We start from the raw sequence: 23,127 nt of genomic DNA, 5'->3' as shown, positions 1-23,127 counted from the left end.
CAGACCCCCTACCTGGAGGAGGAGGCTGACACTCAGCCTGAGGGTTCCCTGTGCAGGAAGCCCAGGCACACGAAGGCTCTCTTCTCCAGAAGTGACCTGGGTAGTGAGAATCCTCTTGAACACTATGACCAGGAGTTCATTTCAGTGTGTAAGCGTCGCCAGCAAATGCAGATAGCCCCTAAAACAAGCTAAGTAAGGACGAGGCCACCCGAACAGTACCTGTGGCCCTGTGGCGTGAATTTTGCAACACATGGTAAATTTGGTATTAAAATAAGACAGAGACACACATGAACCGGTCACAGCGCACATTTGGTTTCTGAGTCCATTCGGGGTCAAGCTGACTGGCTGTCCGGGCTGCTCTCATTGGAGGCACCCTTGAGCGGGGCCACGGCCCCTGCTGAGCCCCACAGTCCAGGGACAGGATGGGAGGGGGCCCTTGGCTCTACAGAAGGACAGGCAGTCAATCCCCTGTTCCTTCCATTAAAAGCGCAGATTTCGAAATGCCAAGTACTGCGTGCACCCGCCCCACTCCGCCGCCCCACTCCGCCGCCCCACTCCGCCGCCCCTCGAACCCCAGCGGGAAAGAGGCACTAGTGCAGCCACAGCCCCACATGTTCACTCACAAGCCCCAAGGAGGGGTTCCATTTGGCACCTGGAGCAGCAGCGTGGGTTAGCAAGAGTGGGGGCCAGAAAGGTGGGTAGGAGGGACTAGGCCATGTCCCAGGCCTCCCCAGTTTACAGGAATGTGGGAGGAAGTCATTGCCTCTTGCCAATGATAAACCATGGGTTTAAAATTCATTAACATTCATTTTGGTGATAAAAATTCCTTAGGGTGGGAGGAAAATCACATCCCAAGCAAACGGCGGCCTTCCTGAGGGGAAGGGACGGGTTAGACAGGCTTCCACAGCAACACTACTGCAGACAGGGCACCTGCAGCTTCTGCCGACACCCACAGTGACGACAGACTTGGCACGTTCTGCAATGTCATGGTTTTCTTCATTCACCCATCAAGTTCCACAGCGACACGCGTGGGCACAGAGGAAACGTCTCCCTCCTGGGGACAGCCAAGGAAGGCCACTCAAGGGGCAAGTCCATCCTGTTAGGGTCACATTGTGGGGTCACAGCAGAGTTAGCTCAGACAGACCTACTTAAAACTCTGCAAGACACTTAAAAACAAAAACATGATCTCTTGAAAAAAAATAAATGCCAACAATTTTTAAATTCATGCAAATTGAGGGAGGAAAGAAATGATAAAAGGTGCTGAAAAAATAAACATGATTCTATTTGGGCGGAAGAAGTTTGTCTCCGAATTCTTGAAAGCCATGCCCCAGCTGTCGATGTCACGTGTCTAGTTTCCACCCCTCCCCATGCGGTCCCCCGCAGCTTGCTGTCCTCTGAGGCTTCCAGGGAAAGGGGCAAAGTCTTTGGTCTCAATGCTGTAGGACGCAGCATGGCAGACAAGCTCACACTAGTGGGAGTCATGGTCAGACCAAGGCCAGGAGGGCTGGACACGGAGGCCTGAGGGGCCCTAGATGGCGCCTTCACTGTGCAGGCTGTGGTTGGCCTTGTTGTGCGACACACAGTTCTGTTCATTGAGCAAGTTGGCCGTCTCGTCCGGCAGCCCGTCATGCAGCTCCGTGAGAGTCAATTCAATTTTAGTGTTTTCACTGTCTGAAGACTGAGGGGTTTTGTCCATCCGGGACGCCATCAAGGCATTTTGGTATTGCTGTCTGGAGATCTGGGACCACAAGAGGACACAGAAAACAAACCGAGAGAACACTTATTTTCAGGTTCTCTTGTCTCTCACACCGCATCACACACCGAACACCCCAAAAGGCCCAGAGCTCTAGGAGAAAATCATCCTTGAGAAGAAACCGAGCACTCTGAAGTTCAGGTTGATCCCAGTGGTCCAGGCAGCTCCCGCGCTAGAACCACTTCTACATCTGGCCTCTTACATTCAGAGACTAGAGACTGGAGATGAGCTTCCAGCGGGTAAAGCTGCTTTAGTCTCCCAAAGATGTCTAAGAGAAGACCCTGTCTCCAGGGCCGAAGGCAACCTCAGCGCTTTGCAGGTCAAGCAGATCCGGCAGCCACGGGTCCCAGAGAACTGAGGAGGGCTTTCCCTCACCCCGGTTCCTGCAAGACCACGTTTGCTTTGGCTGCTCATGCGATGGAACCAAGATCAATGTGTGTCCCAAGCTGTGTGCCGGGCCCAGCAGAGGGAGGTGAGGCGCTCTGACAGCCAAGGGAAGCTCACGTTGAGTGGACAAGCTGTCAGGGACGTAGCCATGCCTGCCGGATTCAGCCAGGCAGCCCTCCCCCACTCACCTTGACGAACTGTAGGTCAGAGAGGGCTCGTACTGAGTAATCCGGGATGTAGACCTGTAGGAATGATGAGCTGAGCTGGTTGTTGCTGCTCCCCAAGGTTGGCGTCATGGCATCAATCCGGTCGCTCCGACTGAGAGAGTCTGAGTGATTTAGGCCACAGGGGCGAGGAGGTGACTTATTTTCACCTAGAAAAGGGAGAAAACAGCCTTTAAAAAGCACTGAAGGTAGAGCCAATGGAGAGTGCTTGCTGCACATGAAAGGCTGTACACAAGCACAACTGCATCTCTCCCACAGACCACGTGTCTCAGCTGTGCTGGACCCCATTCTGGGTATAGAGGCCAAGGCTCTGTAGCTGGGAACCCACCTTCCAGGGGACATCACTAGGTACCAGATGGGACTGGGGACATAGCCAGGACACGGAAGCTGTCTGGTATAAACGAGGAACATAAAAAGGCTCTTCATTATTTTCCAGAAGCCAAAACAAATAAAGTCCCATCGGCCTGTGTCCTTCGCCTCTTAGCCAACAGCCCCCTCAGGTGTGCCATCACAGAAGGTGGCCGTAAACCACTGACAGGCCCAGTGTCTTGCTGCTATGGGTTTCTGCAGTGAACTCCTTGGAGCAAGCGTTCAGAAAGAGAGGGGAGAAGAGCAGGAGAACCTCAGTGCTCTTGCTGCTCAGGGCACTGCTCACAGCTTCTTACTTAAATGCGCGTGGGTATTCTGCCTGCGGTCTATGTCCCACAGGCTGGGCATGCCCATGGAGGGCAAAAGAGGGCACCGATCCCCTGGCACTCCAGCTACAGATTTTAAGCTGCCAGGTGGTACTAAGAATTGAAACTGGGCCTCTGGAAAAACAAGTACTCAAACACAGAGCTCTCCCAGCCCCCATTCCTTGCAGCTTTAAAGACGAACTGTTAAAAATAAAACTCCAGTTGGGTGTGGTGGTACATGCCTTCAATTCCAGTACTTGAGAGGCGGAGGAGGGTGACTTTCTCAGTTCAAAGCCAGCCTGGTCTACAGAGGGAGTTCCAGGACAGACAGGGCTACACAGAGAAACCCTGCCTCAAAAAAACCAAAACCAACCAAACAAAGAAATAATAAATAAAAGCTCACTTTCCCCACCAAGGAGGCTTCTATTCCACTGTTCTAACCAACTGCACACATTAAATGGGCTCTGAAATACAGAATGCCACAGGAGGAGAGGGGACCTGTTCACCCATCTTCCAGTGTCCTTAGATGCTCCCAGAGAAGAACCAGCCTGCAGCAGGCCCTGCCCTTCAACTGCCGGATCTGTCACGATGGCCGCAGTCTACCCGTTTCAAGTGATAGGCTCGTGCAGTGCCACCGAGCAACTTGAAACCCTGAAGGACCTGAAACACTATGTCCCCTGAAGCTTTCCTCCCTTCAGAGTGGCACCAAGCCCTCAGCCCACCCTCACTGCCGTCTCCATTTGGTAATCCCCCTTAGGACAGAACACAGCAGGTCACCAGGACTCCCTCTCTTCTAGCAGCTGTCACAGGTCCGGATGGCCTTGCTGGCTTCCCATTGCCAGGCACCATCCAGCTCAGCAGCGCCCCCTACTGCCCCTGCCACCTCCTGAGAACCGTGTGGCAATAGCCAGTGCTTTCCACTGGAACTAGAGCGGGTAACCCAACCCTGAGCAGCTTCAGCATCCGGAAACTGCACAGTGGCACCCAGCTCACGTGGTCTCAGGGCCCAGAGGAAGATACGGTGCTGAGCTCAGCACGACACCCAGTGAGCGCTGGATAAATGTGCCCCGATGACAGGTTCTCTTTCCTGTTAGCGTTTCCCACACCTCACCACACGCTCCTGGATCAGGCCTTTCCGCACAATGGTGACATCACCTGTCAGGACATATCTTTCTTTTGAACAAGGAATCCTGGGGCTGTACCTCTAAATTTCAGCCACAAATCACATGTTTCCACACATATTTTTGAAACAGTGTTTATGTCTATGATGTCACAGGCAAGGCACCTGGCAGGCTCATGGCTTCTTGGCCAGACACCCAGTTGGAGGTCAGGGCTGGGATTCTTCTGGGCTTCCTGTTAGTAAGCACTGCTTTCTGGTCGTGTGGGGGATGGGTGGGAGGATGGGGTGAGGTGGGGTGGAGTGTGTGTACGTGTGTGCGTGCGACGGACCCCTTGCTTTGCCTTTCATTATAGCCACAGTCTGGAGAAGACACCCATTTCCCATACCACTGCTACAGAGCTAGGGGCCTGACACAATTGGCTGGGGGCCTGCCTCCTCAGCATTTCAAGGACAATATTAAAATCCTAATAGCAACTAATGGAAGAGTGAGCTTACATCACGTGGCCAGCAACACTAGCTAACCCTCCCTGACAGGAAAGCAGCAGATCTTGAAAGACAACTCTGTCGCCTGCCATTTCCAACAGACTCACACTCAACTTTTGCTTACCAAAAGTAGCCAGGAATGTTTAATCACTTTTTAAGTGAATGTAAAATTATTGTGAAAAGTGGGGAGACTTGGACCCTCATGACAATGCAGGACAATCTGCAGGCGGGGCAGAAGACACTCAGCTGCTCTTCTGTGGTTGGTGGTTGTTTGCTACTCATTGATGGAAGCTGCATGTTCTCTCAAGAAGCTGTTAGAAATCTGTCCTCCAGGCTGCACCCTGATGCAAACAGGCTCTGGGGAGCTTCTCACTATTCTAAGACCTGAGTAGGATAGACATCTGAAGGACACACAGTGTCCAATCAAAAGTGTGACCAAAACCAACAGGCCAGAGGCTTACCCACCCCAAAAGAGAGTATTTGCCTCCAAGATGCATTTCATTTTGGTCCTATCCTCTTGCTGTAAGCACTGGCTCCCCTATCGCACCGTGGGATGACAGTGGGTTCCACTTAATCCACAGTAGCTTTTAATTCTAAGATTTTCACAAACGCATCTCTAGAGTGTTATCCACACCGGACCTCGGGAATAGAGCTTTCTAATGAAGTTCTAAACGGAGCAGCATTCCTGTGGGCTGCCTGAGTTCCGCCTGCTGCTGCTGGTGCACTCTGGAAGTCCCAGTGAGTGGGGCAACCAGTTACACCCTTTACCCAAAATCTTTAAGATGGAGGACTAAATTTCTGAATGTAAACTGGTCCATACACACCATAAATCACACAGCCTGTTTAGCAGCGCTGGCACAGCACTGCAATTCAAACTCCCCTGCAGTAAGACCAGAGGCCCGAACCCCTGAGGCAGAGGCAGAGGCAGAGGCAGAGGCAGAAGCAGCTGCCCCACCCAAGCTTAGGTTCATGTTTTGCTATCAAGTTTGTTTGCCAAGGTTTTAAGACAGTAATCAAGGCGAGACTTCAGTTTTAGCTGGGATGGCGGCAGCCGACCGCACTCCTGAGCACCAGGATCCAGAGGCGGCAGATACCGACTTCAAGGTCGCCTTCAGTTACACAGCAATGCCAAGTTGGCGGCCAGCCTAGGCTACAAGAGACCTTGTCTTAAAAAACAAGACAAAACAAAAACAAAATCAAAACCTTTCAAGCCAGGCAGAGTGATGCTCACCTTTAATCCCAGCACCCAGGAGGCAGAGGTGGGGGGTGAGGTGGGGGGTGGGGTGGGGGGAGGGACCCAGTGAGTTCAAGATCTGCCTTGTCTACACATCAGGTTCCAGGAAAGCCAGGGCTAAGACCCTAGTTCAAAACCCAAACAACCAAACAAACCCTTTCAGTTTTGTTTTGTTTTTCTGGCTTTTTGATTCAGTTATTTTTCTTCACTTTTTTCCTACCTGGGAATCTTTTCTTTTGACAGTAAGCCAGCAGGCACAATAATGAGCCAGGCCTCCTGTGCGACCATAGGCACCTTCGAGAAGGGACGGGGCATCGCTGGCTTAGTCTAACACTCACTCATGAAGTTGCTCTGTTACTGCAATGCCAGAGGCCTGCGGGCTAGGACCTTTGAGGCAGGCCTGTCTCTTCCTCACCAGATAGAGCAGGCATAGCAAAGAAACCTCAAATTCTACAGGTAAAGTAAAATGCGAATGTTTAACAGGCTCGAGTCACCAACTTCAGTACTCCTGCAAGTTTTTAAACAAAGAGTAAACATGGCCAAAAAAATAAATGGAAGAAAAATATAAATGCGTGCAGAGGCCTGTGTGCACTGTTTGCTGGTTTGAGTCAAATAGCTCCACCAATATCTTATGCTCAGACTTGCCAAATTCTAAGAGCAAAATGTGTGTGAGTGTGTGCGTGCATGTGTGTGTGTATGTGTGTATGTAGGCCAGAGGTCAACACTGAGTGCCCCTCAGGAGCTATCCACATTTTTTTGCTTGCTGGGACCTGGGGCCCCTTGATTTGGCTCAGCTAGCTGGCCAGTGAGCACAGGGGTCCTGCTGTGTTCACCTCCCCAGTGTCAGAATCACAAATGCTTAGCTTTTGGGAGTTGGAGATTGGGTCTTCATCCTCTTGCAGCAAGCATTTCTGCAACTGAGCTATCTCTGAAGCCCTATTTTGGGTTTTTTGATGCCATGGTTTTACTCTATAGCTAATCTGTCCTCAAACTCACTATGTAGGAGCCCGAGCTGTTCTTCAACGCGGGGCAATCTGCGTACTTTAGCCTTCTAACCACAGACAGTAGAGCACACCTCTCTGGCAGCAGCTTAAGGGAACACTCATTAATTTTCCTCTCAGATAAGCATTGCCTCCTTTAAGTGTCAGCATTCTAGAGTTTGACTGAAATTGAACTGTACGTAAAATTTTTTTAGTCAGATAAAAAAAATACAAGCTTGGGACTGGAGAGATGGCTCAGCGGTTAAGAGCACTGGTTTTTCTTCTAAAGGTCCTGAGTTCAAGTCCCAGCACCCACATGGTAGCTCACAACCATCTGTAATGGAATCTGATTTCCTCTACTAATGTGCATGAAATCAGCACTCATATGCATAGATAAATAAATCTTTTTCTTAAAAGTATATTTTTAAAAATACAAACATAATGGGGAAAAAAGCAACACAGAAAAGTTGCATTACCCAACATGGATGTCTGATAATCTTTCTTTGAGACAGGTCTCCCTATATATGTAACTCACATCTCAGACTCCTGCGTGCTAGGAAACATGTATGCACTACAACAAGCTCAATTAAGGCTGTGCGATTTTAATTAAGAAAGATTAAAGCCTTTCTTTTTAGTGGCTCCTCATCTCAGGTGTGGCCATGCTCTCCTTCAGGGAGGCAATCTGCAGCCAGTTAGGAACGTGCACAGCACCAATTCCAAAACACAGGTGCGACCCCGGGAGCAGCAGGGCCATCTGCCTGAGGAGGGTGGAAATGCAGAGCCCTCATTTCAGAGGAAGTTCAGAGAGGAAAAGCCCCAGATCAGGATGGGTGCAGTCTGTCTCACTTGTCAAGAAAGTTCATATTCTCCCAAGATTTCACCCAGATGGAGTCTCTGGGAAATGAAAGCAGTTGAGACTTGGGCTCCGAGGCCCCCAAGCCTCTGCAAAACTCCACATCTCATAACATGCTGAAGACAGAGTAAGACTCTGGGCAGACCTGAGTGATCCAGGCCAGTGCAGGGGATGGGTGTTAACCACCAGCCGGCCACCACAGCGACTCTCCCCAGCCCAGGTCACCGGGGCTCCTAGCCCAGAGTTCCTTTTCAGCCCTCTGGCTTATGTTTTCCTGGACAGCTCCCTCTTAGTCAGCAACCTTAAAGTTTTAGAGTGGGCAGGAAACGGGGAAGAGCACTAGGGACACAGAGCGCAGCCTTGGCGGCCAGGCTTCCTGGGGTCAAGGCAGGCCACTGATGCAATTGGGTTATGAAAAGGAAGCATGCAGAATTACCTGGAGAGCCCGCTGCTAACACCTCTGTCCTGCTGACAACAAAGGTACGAGACAGGGACAAAGGAACTGAAAAATGGAGAAAGACAAGGTGAGACTGCATCGAAAGGCAGAAAGAGAGCTTTACATCCAAGGGATGGGAGCGGACGGTGCCTCACTAACGTGAGCATTCCACTCTGGAAGTGCCAAAGCCCACATGGTGTTATAAAAAGGAAGGGACCCAAAAGAGCTTCTGGGAAGACCAAGGCAGGGAGTGTGCCACCAGGAAGAATCTCATTCTTGTGTTCTTTTCTGCCATGTTCTTGAGACCCCCCCAAAACCCAACTGGGGTCCACAGCTCCAAAACAAGCTGTTCTCAAGGTCCAAGTCGCAACTGGCCACACAACTGGAGGCTCGGCTGTAGGGGTTCTAAGAACAGGCCTAAGCCATACTGCAGTGCTCACTCACCACACAGCCTAGCGAGCCCTTAGTCACCCGACTCACTGGTCTCCTTGGTTTCTGAATTTTGGCCTGATATTTGCTTGGGATGATTGCAGATTTCAAAACAGAGGCAAATGTGTAGAGTGCTATGCTCAGGCTGACTGAAACGGCAGACAAAGGTTAGCTTCAACACTGCTCACGAGCCCCACCCCAGGGAACACCCCAAGGGCAGGCCATGAGGGCAGGGGCATGCCTTCCGCACGTCCCAAGGACTGTAGGCTTTCTTTACTACCCTGCTTCAAGAGAAGGTCTCAACGCACAGCCCTCGCTGGCCTGGAACTTGCTTTGTAGGCCAGGCTGGCCTTAAACTTACAGCAATCCTTCTGCCTCTGTTTCCCTAGTCAACAACTGACTTTCCACTTATTTGTGCTTGCGCATGTGCCATGACCCAGGAGGAGAACAGAGGTAAGTTGTGGGGTCAGTTGTGGATCTCGGGAATTAAGAGCCGCCAGGCTTGGCTACAAGCACCTTTGCCTGCTGACGTCACTTCACCAGCCCCACAGCTAATCTGAACACACAGGCAGGTCTGTGGCAGTACTGTACTGACTGTACATCTCGGCGGATAATCGCACTGTACAGTCAGGCTCCCAGACCCTGGTCAGCCTTTGAAATGAATGAGGTGGGCGTCCTGCTTACTGTTATTTAAAACGTCTCCTGTAGCCTAGGGCTAGCCTCAAACTCACTACATAGCTTAGGCTACCCTTAAACCCCTGGTTCACCCACCTCCTTCCCAGGGGCTGGCACTAGTGGTGTGGCCATCATTCCCAGGCTTTTTGCTATCTTTTTTTTTTAATGGGATTTTCTTTATGCTATGTTCAATGTGTGCTGGGCTACTGTTTAGGTCTAAATAACCAGGGGGGGAAAAACATCTTGCTCTTACCTCTTTTCAGAGCTGCCTTATAGATGGAGGTTGGTTAACCTGGGCTAGTTTGAGGCACATAGTCTCAAAACAGTGGGACAATGCTAGCACCTTTCCGTGATGTGGTTTTCTTCTAGTGGTTTAGAGCTCACAGAGTGGAATATGCTGACGCTGAACTTGTATCAGTTCTCCTGCCTCTACCGTCTTACCACACTGTATACGCAGCACCCCACTCAGCTCTCCTGGGTAGTACAGGACACCAAGGGCCTTTTCTCAATGTCACACACCTGTGTCTCAGGCTGTGGCTGGGTCTTTCCATGCCTAGTTACAAAATTCCCCTCAGTGTCGCCAAGCAGTGGAAATGGAGATCACTTTCAGGTTTACAACAAGGACCTCCTGGGAGGGACCCAGACCCACGTACATACTTGGTGGCTGGTGGCAATGGTGGTAGTGTGCCCTTCGGCGGAGTGAGGAATATTGACAGCTGGCTGGCTTTCTAACAGTAATACCCTTATGTCTGTTACACTGCTGGGCAGGACAGTAAGAGAGGATAAATGTCACAAAGACAAACTTGCCTGAAGGTCCCCATCCCTGTTAAGACTGTTTCAGTTTGACAACCTTCCTTTAAGATTGGGTGGGCTCGGGTAGGCAGGCTTTGTAGGTAGGCAGGCTTTGTGAATGCAAAATGTCCTTTTGCATGTTGGCCACAAGGTGGCACTACAGCACCTCCATTTACCTGCCTGATCTGCTCCTGGCCAGGGAAGGCAAGCAATGGAGTGTCTAGATCCAGAGCTAGGGAATGAACTCTCCGGCTGGAACAGGCACTTCCTGCAGGTACCGCAGAATCTCAATCTCAGAACCTCAGTCACCGTGGCATACCCACCCACGCAAACAGCCAGCAATCGAGATAAACAGGGGCAACCTCCTTCATCCTCAGGAAGATGCAAAGTGGAACCCCCAGAAGAGCTACTATGTTGGCCTCAGACTTTGGGTGATCAGGTGACACTTCCCATGCTAGGCAGGAGCATAGCAGACACAGTACTTCCAGGAAATACTAAACTTCTAGGAAGTTTTAAACCTAACCAGCAACTCAGCAGAACTGAGCGCACACCCCCACTGGAATGCATGGAGTTTACATAGATGCCCTCACAGGAAACAGCCCGTGAGGGTAACCTAAGTGTCAGCTTCCCTTGGGTTCACAATCACCATGGAAACACACTTCTGGTATTTCTCCGAGGGTATTTCCGGGGAGGTGTAACTGAATGGAAACAGCACACGCTCTTGAGTAGGGGGACACAGCCTGGGGTCCTGGACTGACCACCAGAGAGTGAGCTGAGCACCAGCATTCGTCTCTTCCTGCCTCCTGTGTCACCATCTGCTTCACGCTGCCACCGCAGCCTGAGGCGGCTTAATGCATCGCTCAGGGGGAAACGGCAAGCACACAGTAGGGAGGGGTGACACAGATGACCGTGGCAGCACGGCACTGGGCAGAGGATGCCAAATTCGACCTACTGCATTCTGTAGCCATTTATACCTACAACATTCAAGAAGGGAGAGGGATCCTCCAGGGGACAGCGATTCAGAGGAGGGTGGGAAGGCTGGTTAATATCCTGTCCTTAATATTCTGTCTCTCCTGGTTTTCAGTTGTCTTCACTGCGTATGGAAACCCATGAAGGTGTACACATGTGTCTATGTACGCACAGACAGATGTGGACAGCCTCTGTCTATGATGCATGTCAGGGAGAAGTTAAGCGGGCTGGGTGTGGGGTGGACTGACAGGATGATCCTGAGTCAAAGTCCTGCGCTAAGAGGCAGGAAGCACTCACCTGGAGAGGCTGTGAGGGCCATCACGCCATAGTATGAAAAAGCACTCGCTTCAAACTTCATACCTTCCTTCCCGGCTTCTACTTCCACCTTCCCCTGTGGGAAGAAAAGAGAGGGACTTTCAGTTTGAACTAAAGCTAGCCCTTCCTGAGTTGGTTTATACTCCTCTCCAGTGTGCCCAAGACAGACAAGCTTTGGGAAGTAAAGGGCAGATAGATTCCTCTCAACTGGAGAGCTGGATCAAGGTGGGCATGTGGAGGTAACAATAAAAGGGCCAGTACCGGCGGGTCCACTTAACATTTTCCCATGCCCCAGCTCTATAAGGGCCCCCAGTAATAAAAAGAATTGCTGAGACGAATGCTGAGGAGCACCTTGGTGGAGGCCGCCCCAGGAGGGGCCAGAGCTGAGAGGCAGCACGCTCAAGGGGCAGCTTTGTGTCCATGGAACAGAGGGGCATGAACCGGCTCCAGGGACCTCCTCTCCGAGCCCAGTGTCTGGGTGTCCAAGCAGACACCTTGCCCGACTCCCGGGGGCACTGTGGAGGGAGAGCAACCCTAGAGAGTCTCCTTCCATCCAAACAAACTCCTCTGAGCCTCCGTTCTCCTTCCCCTCTACATGCCTGAGACTGCTCATCCTCCATCACCTCTCCCATCCCTGCGGCCTTACAGGCGGCCTTCAGCCTTCAGAGTAGGTGCTCGGCAGCCTGTTCCGGGAAACACTTCCCAGTGAAGGGTCAGTGCAGTAGCGTTCATATCACCCAGTTTGCCTCCCCCAGAACCTCCTGTGCAAGGAGCAAACAGCAAGCTACCACTTGCTACAAGGGAACCATTAAACCAGGCATGGTGGCATGTTCCTATATTCCCAGGACTTGGGAAGTAGGGGCAAGAGGATCAGAACCCCAAGACCAGCCTGGACAATATGAGACTGTCAAAAGAAGAAAGGGGACCCAGGCACGGTGGTGCACACCTTTGATCTTCAGTGCTCAGGAAGGCAGAGGCAGGCAGATTGCTGTGAGTTCGAGGCCAGCGTGGTCTACAAAGCACGTCCAGGATAGCCAATGATACACAGAGAAAACCTGTCTTGGAAAAGAAGAGGAGAGGGAGGGGAAGAATTGAGAGAGAGGGAGGGGGAAGAGAGAGGGAAAGGAAGAAAAGAAGAGAGATGGAGAAAAGAAGAGAGAGGAGGAGGAGAAAGGAAGAGAGAAAAGAAAGGGAGGAAGAGAGGGAAGGCAGATAGGCACACAGGCTAACACTGCACTGTGCTTTATAATTCACTAATGCTCACAGCGCTAGGAGGGAGACCCAGCTGACCCATCTGACCAATTGGGGAAGAGGAGCCAGGAAAGGCAGGTGATGGAAGAAGAGGTCTCAAGAGCTGCTGCCTGCTAATGTGAACTCTGGTCCCTGGACCACCTCCCACTTGAGTGCATTAAAATGCTGGATTAGAGAAGACCCTCCTCTGAACATCACATCTTCAGAAAGCCATTTGTGCCTTTGTTTAGGCACAGGAAATACTAGCTGACTGATCCCAATTAATTCTTGTTAAGAGGGAAGGAAGGTGGGATGCAGAGCATTTCTGTACGTGGTGCTCGCAGCTCTAACCCTGCCCCCTGTGCATGCCAGGCAAGAACTCCATTGCTCGGTGCACCCCCACGATCTAAACCCGTAATTTTTAAGCAACCTGCAAAGGAGAAAGAGCTAAAGCTTCCTAGATGTGCAGCCAGACAAGGAGGTGCTGCAAGCCCCAAGGAGCTCTATTCCAGTGGGTGGAAGGCAGCATGGAGAACTAGAGGCAGAAGGCTTCACACCAACATGCCGTGTAGCCCGTGCCTAGAGGCCTAGTGCTCAGGAGGCAGAGGTGGGAAGATTGCTACAGGTTCAAGGCCAGTTTGGTTTACACAGCAAAAGTTCCAGGCCTCCTGGGCTACAGAGTGAAGCCCTACGTAAACAAATGCTCCCCAAACTGGAGGCTGAAGAGATGGCTCAGTTGGTAAAGTGCCTGCCAAACAAGCAAGAGGACCCGAGTTTGGCTCTCCAGCACCCACGGAAGAGACAAGTGCCAATCAATCTGAAGCCCTAGCACATGGCGGGTACTGATATGGAGGATCTTTGGAGCTCACTGGCCAGTCATTTTAGCTAGTTGATGAGCTCTGGGTTCAGTTTGAGACCTCAAAAGATAGGGTGGAAAACAATAATGGGAAATACCTCCAGCCTCCACATGCACCAACATGCTTGCGCATACATGCACACCCACAGTACCTACCCCCCCACGCCCACACACAAGCAAATGAACAAAAAGAATATAAGGGGTTCAGAGAGACCCATTTACTTCCTGTTCTGCCATGAGGACACACTTTCTGCAGGAAGTCTAAGGATGGGCAGGATCTGGCTGACCCATTGGTATGAAGGAAAGTCTGAGGCAGGAGACAGCAGACAGGCTTCCAGGCCTACACAGACAGACGGGACCACAGAGCTCTTGGGACAATGGCTAAGGACATGGGTTCAGGAGCTAGCACAGTGCAGGTTAGTGTGGCTGTGCTGAGAAAAGCCAACGGGAGGAACATACATAATTTGGTAAAGCTGTCAAAAAAGAAAATGGGAGGAAGCAATTCTAATAGAAGTGTTCGTCTGAGGGCCTCAAACATGGGCATCCTGGTGGGAAACCAGAGGCTGAGAATTGAGAACAATTTCCAGGACCAGGTCTTCTGCAGAGAGTCTGGTGGCTGAGGAGAAGGAAGGCTCCAGCTGGAGCTGGAGATCCAGGGGTGATGGGAAGGATGGCAATAGAAAAAAAAAAAAAAAATGAGAGACAAAGACCAGCCTGTCATCTTTGACTGACAGGACGAGGAAAGCCAGAAACCAAAAAGGCCCTGACAGAAAAATTCTCACCAAAGAAGCCAGGCGAGTGAAGTTTCCCGGCACAGGAACAGTTAGCAGTGACAGCCATCACGGGGATGTGATGAGAGCACAAGGGTTCTGACAAGGAACTACTGAGCCAGCAAGAACACCTCTACTCAGAAGTCAGTAGGAGGAGCAGGAGAAGCAGCTGAGGAGCATTTCAAAGTTGGTGTGGAAATGAAGTGGCTAGAATAGGGTGCTGGGCACAGTTGACAGGGGAGGGTTCTTTGAGGGGTGGGCCCTTCCAAGAGGGAAAGAAAGGGAAGTAGTGGCAGGAAGAGATGACATTTAAAGAAGGCAAAGGCAGCAGCAGCACGCAGTGGCACAGGCGCCACGACATTCTCGTCCTGAAGAGCCTTGGTGTACACAGCACTACCACACACTGCTTTCGGAGATGGCTGAAGCAGCCTCTCTACTCAACGGTGGAGACATTCCACAGCCACAAAGCGACTTCTTCCTCCAAAGGATCTGGGTTGTTTTCACAATCCATGAAGTCTATGTACTTTGTCTCTGCAAGTGAGTGTGAGTTCCCACTTTGTGATCAACCATTAGAACCAAAAGGGCAGTAGTCTCCCTACCAGAGCCAGACTCTCAGGAAGGAAGCCAGCTGACAACCCGGCAGGGCTGTGCTGGGACCCTCACAGTAACCTCAGAAGCACAGGGTCCCAGGGGCTGGCCCCAGCTCCCATGCTCCGCACTCAGGCGCTCTGGGTTCATCAGTATGAGATGTGAACTGGACAGGAGAACAGAAGTTCTTCAGGTAACATCAGGAATGTGTGAGGTTTGGAGTCTCATTTTCTGGCTGTTTGTGAACAATGGCCTCAGGTCTGGAAATTGTTCTCTGGTCTCAAAGACTCCCTCCCATAAAGGCACAGGGGCCAGGTCTACTGACCAATCAATCAAAGATGGCTACAGAGAGATTCCACAGCCACTGAGACTACAGCCGTCCTGCAGTCCTTCAGGGCAGGCACCAGGCAGGAGCAGCACCTACTCTCCTCTCAGATGCCCAGGAGTTCCAACCAGCAGTCTACATGCTGGGCTGTGGCTCCCACGTGTTTGGGTTCCAAGAAGTGGCAGCAGATAAGGGCCATCGTGTTTTTCTTCATTATCTCCTGCCACCATCATTTCAGAAAAGGCCACAGACTGTAACTGCCCCCTCTAATTTAGAAAATGTAGTTTCAAAAGAACAAACACAATTGCCCTCAAACTGAACATGAATCGCTCCATGAAAGATGGCCTGTAGTTGTCCTTCTTTTCTTCTTTTCCTCTAACTGGTGACAGTGGCACAGCAGCACCCAGAAACCACTTACAAAATTACAGCAGATTAAAAAAGACGACAGAAAGTGGGGAGACAGAGCTCTGAGGAAGTCTGAGGAGCAGTGAGCATGACTAAAATACAGTGCAAACACTGAAGTCCTCCACAAACAAATAAAAATATATTGAGAAGACAGGGCGGGAAAGGTGGCTCCTCAGGGGAGGGTGGCTGGTGCCAAGCCTGACCACCCAAGGGCACTCCCCAGGGTCTGCACGACGGAGGGAGAGGACTGACCTCTGCTTGCCTTCCGACCTCTACACACAAGCTCTGACACAGTTTCAGCATAAAACAAAACAAAACCAAAACCCTCAAAAACAAACAAGAAAACAGTATCCAGTATCCAGATTATAGAAAGTAACACATGAAAATCAGCACAGGCTGCGCAGTCCGTTCAGCAGTCTGAAGCACTTGTTGCTGGCAGGGGACTCAGGTTTGGTCCCACAAGGCAGCTCCCAACCATCTGTAACTCCAGCTCCAGGGCATCTTATGCCCTCTGCTCACCCCCAAGGGCACCAAGCACACACACAGTACACAGAAATGCATGCTGGCAAAACATTCATGACACATAACAAAATAAATAAAAAACAATTAGCATCACAACGGACTGAAGGACTCCTGCAGTTCCTGCATTCTGAGAGTCTCCATTTGCTAGAGTTAGAGCCACCCAGGCTGCCCTCTGCAGACAGAAGCTTTTCTGACAGGCGATTTCGGGGACACCAGGAACAGGTTTTCATTTGAGTGACAGTAGTTTTTAAAGGATCATTTCAAATAACCTCACCAGTATGCTGTTGGGGCCATCCCTAATGGGAAATGGCTTAGAATCAGGTAGGTGTCTTTGCATACAACTTTTCCATATAGGAAAGAATCTACATTATTGATCTTACTTTTGAAAAATTCACAAGCTTACTCTATAAAATTAAAAAAAAAATAGAACAGGACATGATGGACTGCAGGCTTTCTCAGAGGAGCTAGGATCAAAAAGGTCTACTCAAATATGGTGGCACACCACTATGATCCCAACTCAGGAGGCAGAGATAGGAAGATCACAAGTTCAAGGCCAGCCAGGGCTACATAGTAAGGCCCTGGCTAAAACTAGTTCTTAGTAACATTTTTGAAAGGCTCTGGAAGGAGGTGCGGTAGTGCAGCAAGGATGGCTTTCAGTGAGAACTCAGGCACAGAATGCCCCTTCCTCTGGATGAAGTATTAGCTGACTCTCTTCTAAGTGCCTGTGTGGCTAGTCAGCGCCTGTCTCTGGCTTCACAGTCAGACCCGATGCTGTCTGAGTCAGTATGGCCCAATAACCCTGCAGTGGATAACCTTGTGGTTAGTGTGGCGGCTTCACGCTCAGGCTGGGTGCTTCCTGTGCTGGAGTTCGTTTTAGGCCGTGGTCACAAAACCACCACTGGGGCTATCAGAAGGGAAGTAACAGGGGACGTGGCTCAGTTGGCAGCATGCTTGCCTGGCATACACAAAGCCCTGAGTTTGATCCCCATAAAGCCTTGCAGATGCCTGCAAACCCAGAATTTAGGAGCACACTGAAGTCTATCAGGTGCTCAAGGCCAGCCTGGGCTGTGTGATATCCTTTGAAAGATAAAAGGAGGGAAGGAAAGAGAAAACGGAAAGAAAGCAAGGGCAACTGGATGCCAAGAGCACAAACATGGGCTATTTCCTGCCATGCCACTCAAAGATGCCATCTGCTCCTTGTGTGGCTCCCGCCCTGGAATGCTCTATAGTCACAGCTTTCTGTCTCGTGGCCGCACAAGGAAGCCTGAGAATCTGCCAGTTTACTTCAGGAATGTTTTTATCAAGTGATATATTAAACATCAGTGGCCAACTATCAATCTGTACATGTTCAGTCATCCGGCTGGCCCTCTGCCTGGGTGCTTACAACCACACCGGTGTGTCAAATGGCGTGACTCAAATCCTAATGACTAAACCCGTTTCTGCACCAAGTGGGAGCACCTGACAAAGAGTTGGGGTGACCCGGGTGTGTTCAGGATATGAGAAACCCTGAGCAGGAGAGAAGAAGAGAGAGTGAACTTCACAGAGACAGCTCAGGCATGGCCGCGGCAGGTCTGCTAACAGCAGCTCTTACTGAATAGACACTCAGAGTTGTTCAAAGGCAGCCAAGGACTCAGAGGTTAGAGTTAAACGCTAAGCTGAAAAAGCGCAAAACCTACTTTAAAACATCTTTGAAATCTGTATCGAAAGCTTTAAAAGTATGCATGGGACAGCTGAAAAGAGGAGGCTTGCTTACACGTGTTACCTCTTCACCGCAAACACCAGCCGTACAATTACAGCCATCTAGTGCATCTTGCCTTTTGATCAGGAAAACCGTGTCCAGCAGTTACAGCTACTGTGCATACACAATTCAAAACTTTTTAGATTGACTTATTTTATGGATATGGATATTTTGCCTATAGGTTCACCACGTGCATGCCCTTAGAGGTCAGAAGAGGGCGTTGGTCCCCTAGAACTGAGGTTTCGGGCATCTGTGAGCTGCCAGGTGGGTGTTGGAAAGCAAACCTGATTCCTCTGCATGAGCAAAAAGTGCTCTGCCTGCTGAACCATCTCTCCAGCCTGAACCTGACAGACTGTACATGCTTTCCACTTCTGTACTACACAGGCTCCCTCACGTGGTTAACTCAAACTTCATCTAGCAGACACGTGAGCCATTTCTACCATTTTACAATGGATTTGCTCTATGCTTTCATGGATAGTATTGAGAAACAATGGCTTATACATGAAACTGTTAACTTAAGAAGCATAGTCGATTTAAGCACCTTTCTGCTTACTATTTGTACTTTGTTTTTAATTTTATTTTAAAAATTACATTACAGCCAAATAGTGGTAGCGCACGCCTGTAATCCCAGCACTTGGGAGGCAGAGGCAGGCAGATTTCTGTGAATCTGAGGGCAGCCTGCTCTACAGAGAGAGTTCCAGAACAGCCAGGGCTGCACAGAGAAGCCCTGTCTGGAAAAAAGAAGCAAACCTAAATTATATTATTAGCACACTTATTTGGGGGGAATGCATGCCACAGTGCACCATGGGAGACACAGTCAGTTCTCTCCCTTACACCGTGCAGGTCCATCAAGCTTAGTGACGGGCACCTTCACCCACTGAGCTACATGTTGCGCTTTACAGTTTGGTTTTCAAAATAGTTTTTTTTTCCTAAAGTCAAAAGATGATAGTTTTCTGTCATATGCAGAAGCAAAAAAACACAATCTGAAAATACAAAGAGGCTAACAGGGAAGGAGAATAGAGGGACTGAGAAGAGGCCAGAAGACAGAACTTATCAAAGTATATACGTCCACATACAGAAGTGTTGCGAAATCTATTAATCAATTTGAGCTAACAATTTGTAATCAAAATAGAAGAACAGAGAGGCTGGGGAGATGGCTTAGTGGGTAAACTGCATGCCGGACTAGATGCAGACCTGGGGTTGAACCCCCAAACTCACATGAAAGCCAGGTGCAGCTGTACACATCTGTAATGCCAGCAAGGTGTGGGACAGTGAGGGCAGAGCAGTGAACCCCATAGCTCTATGGATAACGCTCTGTGAAAGAACAGGGGGATTTTTTTTCTTCACAAATGAGAATGTGTTATATTCATTGATCTTTTTAATTATCTCAAGTGTATACATTAATGTATATAATGTTGGAAACTAAGAGCCTAATTACATATTACATATTTTTCAAGACTTTTTTTTTTTTTTTTTTTTAAAGAGGCAGAGTCTCACGCAGCCCTCAAATGTGGTATGCAGCTGAGGATGACCTGGAACTTGTAAGCCTCCTATGTCCGTCTCCACGGGCGGGACTACCGGTGTGCGCTCTTGGGACCAGAGCCGGGGCTTTGGGCACGAAGGCAAGCACTCTAGTAACGGGTGTGCCTCCTGCCGCCGTGCGTTACTCGTTCCCCGCAATCTAGTCAGCTATGTCTACAAACTTGTCTTTTTTGTATTTACTGGGACACAGTAAGTCACCTATGTGGTGGTTCATGTCTGTATTCCCAGTACTTGGGTGGTAAAGGCAGGAGGATCAGAAGTTCAAGGTCATCCTTACCTACATAGCAAGTAAGAAGTCAGCCTGACAATACATGATACCCTGCCTCAGAAAAGCAAAAGTACTCCTCCAAAAAGTTCACTTCTCTGGTTTCTATGTTTGGCTATCTCTAAATCTTAATTTTATCTTACTGGTTATATAATTTAAAATTATTGTCTAATTGTTCTTGGTATGTTGGTGGAAAAACACTGCTATCAACCATGTGCCTTGGGGGCACAGCAGGTAAAGACATCTGCCATAACACCCGAGGACTACACTTGGATCCTGGAACCAACACGGTAGAAGAGAACAGACTCCCATGGTTCACCTTTGACCTCTTACCTCCACTTGCCGCTCCCCATGGCACATGCACACGTATGTGCAGTTGGGCACGTAGGTGTGTGCTGTGGAGGCTAGTGTTCTTTAGGCTCAGCCCTCCTTACTCTCTTAGATGAGGTCTCCCCCTGCTCTGGGGCTCACAGATTAGCTGTCTGGCCAAAGAGCCCCAGGGACCCACCTGTGTGCCCTGCCCCACCCTCAGTGCTGAGACTGCATATCACCACCATTCGCTCAGCTCTGTACATGGGTTCGGGGGAGGAACTCAGGCCAGGCAAACACTTTACCAACTATGCTCCTGCTCCTGTCACAGTTCTAGTTTTAGAGACACGTTTCTTGAAAACACAGAGTCAATCAGATTCCATTGTGATTTATCATACTTCTATTATCTCATTTACTAAAATCCATTAACGTATTTTAAAACTCTACTTTAAAAAACTTTAAGTTTTATTGTTATTCATATATAGTTTGTCTTTTGTTATGTGACAAAGTATTTTTTTTTTTTTTAAGATTTATTTATGGGCTAGAGAGATGGCTCAGAGGTTAAGAGCACTGGCTGATCTTCCAAAGGTTCTGAGTTCAACTCCCAGCAACCACATGGTGGCTCACAACCATCTAGAATGAGGTCTGGTGCCCTCTTCTGGGGTGCAGGCATATATGCAAGCAAAACATTATATTAAATAAATAAATATATTTTAAAAAAAGATTTATTTATTTATTATGTTTACAGTGTTCTGCCTGCATATATGCCTGAAGGCCAGAAGAGGACACCAGATCTCATTATAGATGGCTGTGAGCCACCATGTGGTTGCTGGGAATTAAACTCAGGATGTTTGGAAGAGCAGACAGTGCTCTTAACCTCTGAGCCATCTCTCCAGCCCGACAAAATATTCTTTTAATTAAGTTCACTTAAATCATTACTTTGAATAAGCTGAGGTTTAACATGGGACTTAAACCAAAAACTTTAAATGATAGGCAAAGAGAGACAGCCCAGTTGACAGAGAGCTTGCCAAGCCTGAACAAAACCCTGGGTTTGGTCCTAGCACCATGTAAGCAGCGTGCAGTGGTACATGCATAGAATCACAGGAGTGGAGAAGTAAAGAATCAGAAGTTCAAAATCAGGGCTGGGAGATGCTGTAGAGCTTCAGTACTTGGCTGCCCAGCCATGAAGACAGTTTGGACCCCCAGAAACTCACATCAATGCCAGCTGGGTGTGACAGCCCGCTTCTAACTCCAGTCTCCAAAGGGAGACCCAGAGCCAGCTGGCCAACAAGACAAGCCACACAGCATGCCCTGGGTTTGACTGAGAGGTCCTGCTTTAATAAGAAAATCAGAAGACCCTAGAAGACGATTCCCAACATGAATCTTGGGCCTCCCGCCCATGAGAAAGGGAACATATGTATGTGTACACATACATGAAAAATGTGCATACCATACATATGTGAAAAAGAAAAAAAGGTCAAGGTCACCTTCAATTACACTGGACGTTTGAGGCCAGCCTAGGCTACACAAAAGCCTGTTACACTCTGAGAAAAAGGTATCAGACGGGTCTGATGCTCTTTGGGTGGATGACACCTAAATGAACATCTGTACAAAGTCCCAATTTATTTCTAATATCAGAGATCAGACCTCTACTCTTGCCTGATGCGTCTAAAACAAAAAGGGGGAACTGTAGAGAGCTGCGGAATGCTATGCCTTAAAGATGGAGCTGGTTTCCGCCTTCCACCTTCCCGATGGTGAGTGCTCTCTGTCATGAACAACTCCACATTTGGCTAAGGCCGAGGATCTGGCTTGCTTCCATGTATGTGGACCTATCTGCATTGCCCCCGTGGCACGCCTGGGTTGGCTACCCAGAGGCTATTTAAGCTGTGGGCTGGCTTTCCCCGGGGTCCGAGGATTGTTCAATGTTCCTGAATAAACTGCATTGAAAAAAAAAAAAAAAAAAAAAAAAAGCCTGTTACAAATACTAATAGTAAACTTATGTGAGTCTTCATGTAATTCTAGTTTCCAAATCACCTGCCTAAAGAGCTTTTCTGGAGGCAGTAGGCATTGCTTTCCTCTGGCTGCATGCTCCTGAAATGCAGAGAGCATGCTCTATACACTGGCATGAATTGTGCTGGGGTGGCAGAATTTGAGGGTGGAATGTACTTGGCAAAAGATGACAGCTATGCCAGACTGACCGAGGGTGGCATGGTATTTTGTCCTGTTATTCTCTGGTACCTCGGATAATTGGCTAGTTTGCAAGAACTTTGGGTTTTGCCAAAGTCTGCAACTTAAATACCCCCATAGGCCTGTTCATTAACCACATACACTACTTATCAGATCAACAAACAAGTCATAGTAACCAACATGCAAGGCGCTCAGACACAGGTTGTACTAAAAGATATACTTAGAAATAATAAAAAAAAAGATTATAACTTCCCTATATATTTTTTTTTTATTTATCTACTTGTTTGAGACAGGGTCTTAAATATCCCAGGTTGCTCTTCAACTTGTTCTGTTGCTCAGGATAACCTTTATCTTCCTGATCCTACTTGCCTGCCTCCCCATTGCTGAAATCCTATGCCACTAGGCCTTGTTTATGAGCTGCTAGGGATTAAATTTAGGGTCTTATAGCCACACCCCCAGTTCCTCCATAAAGCTTTTGAAAGATTTAGTTCATTTTCTAAGTGTTTATTGTGTACATGTTTTATCTGCAATGTATGCGTGTGCACTACATGTGTGCCCGATGCCTGAAGAGACCAGAAGGCTGGGGATTCTTGTAATCCCCAGGAACTGCAATTACAAATGTTTGTGAGCCGCCTGCAAAATCAGCAAGTGTTCTTAACCACTGAGCCATCCCTCCAGCCCACAAAAGTAACCCTTTAAGACAGGTTTCTGACAGCCTCTGAGGAAGCGGCCATGAGCAGCGATCCCATGGGTGCCTCTTCCTATTGCTTGCTTCGTCACGCGCCGCACACCTGCCTGTGTTTGACACCTACATAGCAGAGTACTGCATCCGCTGAGATGACTGGGGCCTTGCTGAACACATGGAAATTTTAGGGTTTGCCAAGTACTAATCAAGCTTTTCCGATAGCTCCAGTCTATATCCGGGAAGTGGCATGAAATATGAGGAGGCTTACATAGTGTCCTTGTACTGAAAGGCGCTGTGACTTCTGAAAAGTGACTTGCTACGGAAGATGTACAAAAGTCCACAAAACTAGAGTTTTACTCAGGGTGACCACAGGCAGTGCCT

At 49.1% G+C, this 23,127-nt stretch overlaps 1 protein-coding gene across 2 annotated transcripts in view; it reads right to left on the bottom strand.

Moving 5' to 3' along the window:
- Positions 1-23,127, bottom strand: part of Cnnm2 (cyclin and CBS domain divalent metal cation transport mediator 2) — a 127,923-nt gene that overhangs the window by 3,729 nt on the left and 101,067 nt on the right. Inside the window, exons 5-8 of one of the 2 annotated variants that reach the window (XM_021650496.2) lie at positions 11,307-11,400; positions 8,145-8,210; positions 2,329-2,513; positions 13-1,738 (exon numbers count right to left, since the gene is read on the bottom strand). In XM_021650496.2, the coding sequence (XP_021506171.1) occupies positions 1,529-1,738; positions 2,329-2,513; positions 8,145-8,210; positions 11,307-11,400 (555 nt within the window). In that variant the 3' untranslated portion in view covers positions 13-1,528. The remainder of the gene's footprint in view (positions 1-12; positions 1,739-2,328; positions 2,514-8,144; positions 8,211-11,306; positions 11,401-23,127) is intronic. The other variant, XM_021650503.2, reaches the window with a different exon arrangement.

Source organism: Meriones unguiculatus, chromosome 1 (genome assembly GCF_030254825.1).
Source record: "Meriones unguiculatus strain TT.TT164.6M chromosome 1, Bangor_MerUng_6.1, whole genome shotgun sequence".
NCBI classification, from domain to species: domain Eukaryota; kingdom Metazoa; phylum Chordata; class Mammalia; order Rodentia; family Muridae; genus Meriones; species Meriones unguiculatus.
The sequence above is the reverse complement of the archived record's forward strand: the minus strand, read 5'-3'. Positions and strand labels throughout refer to the sequence as shown.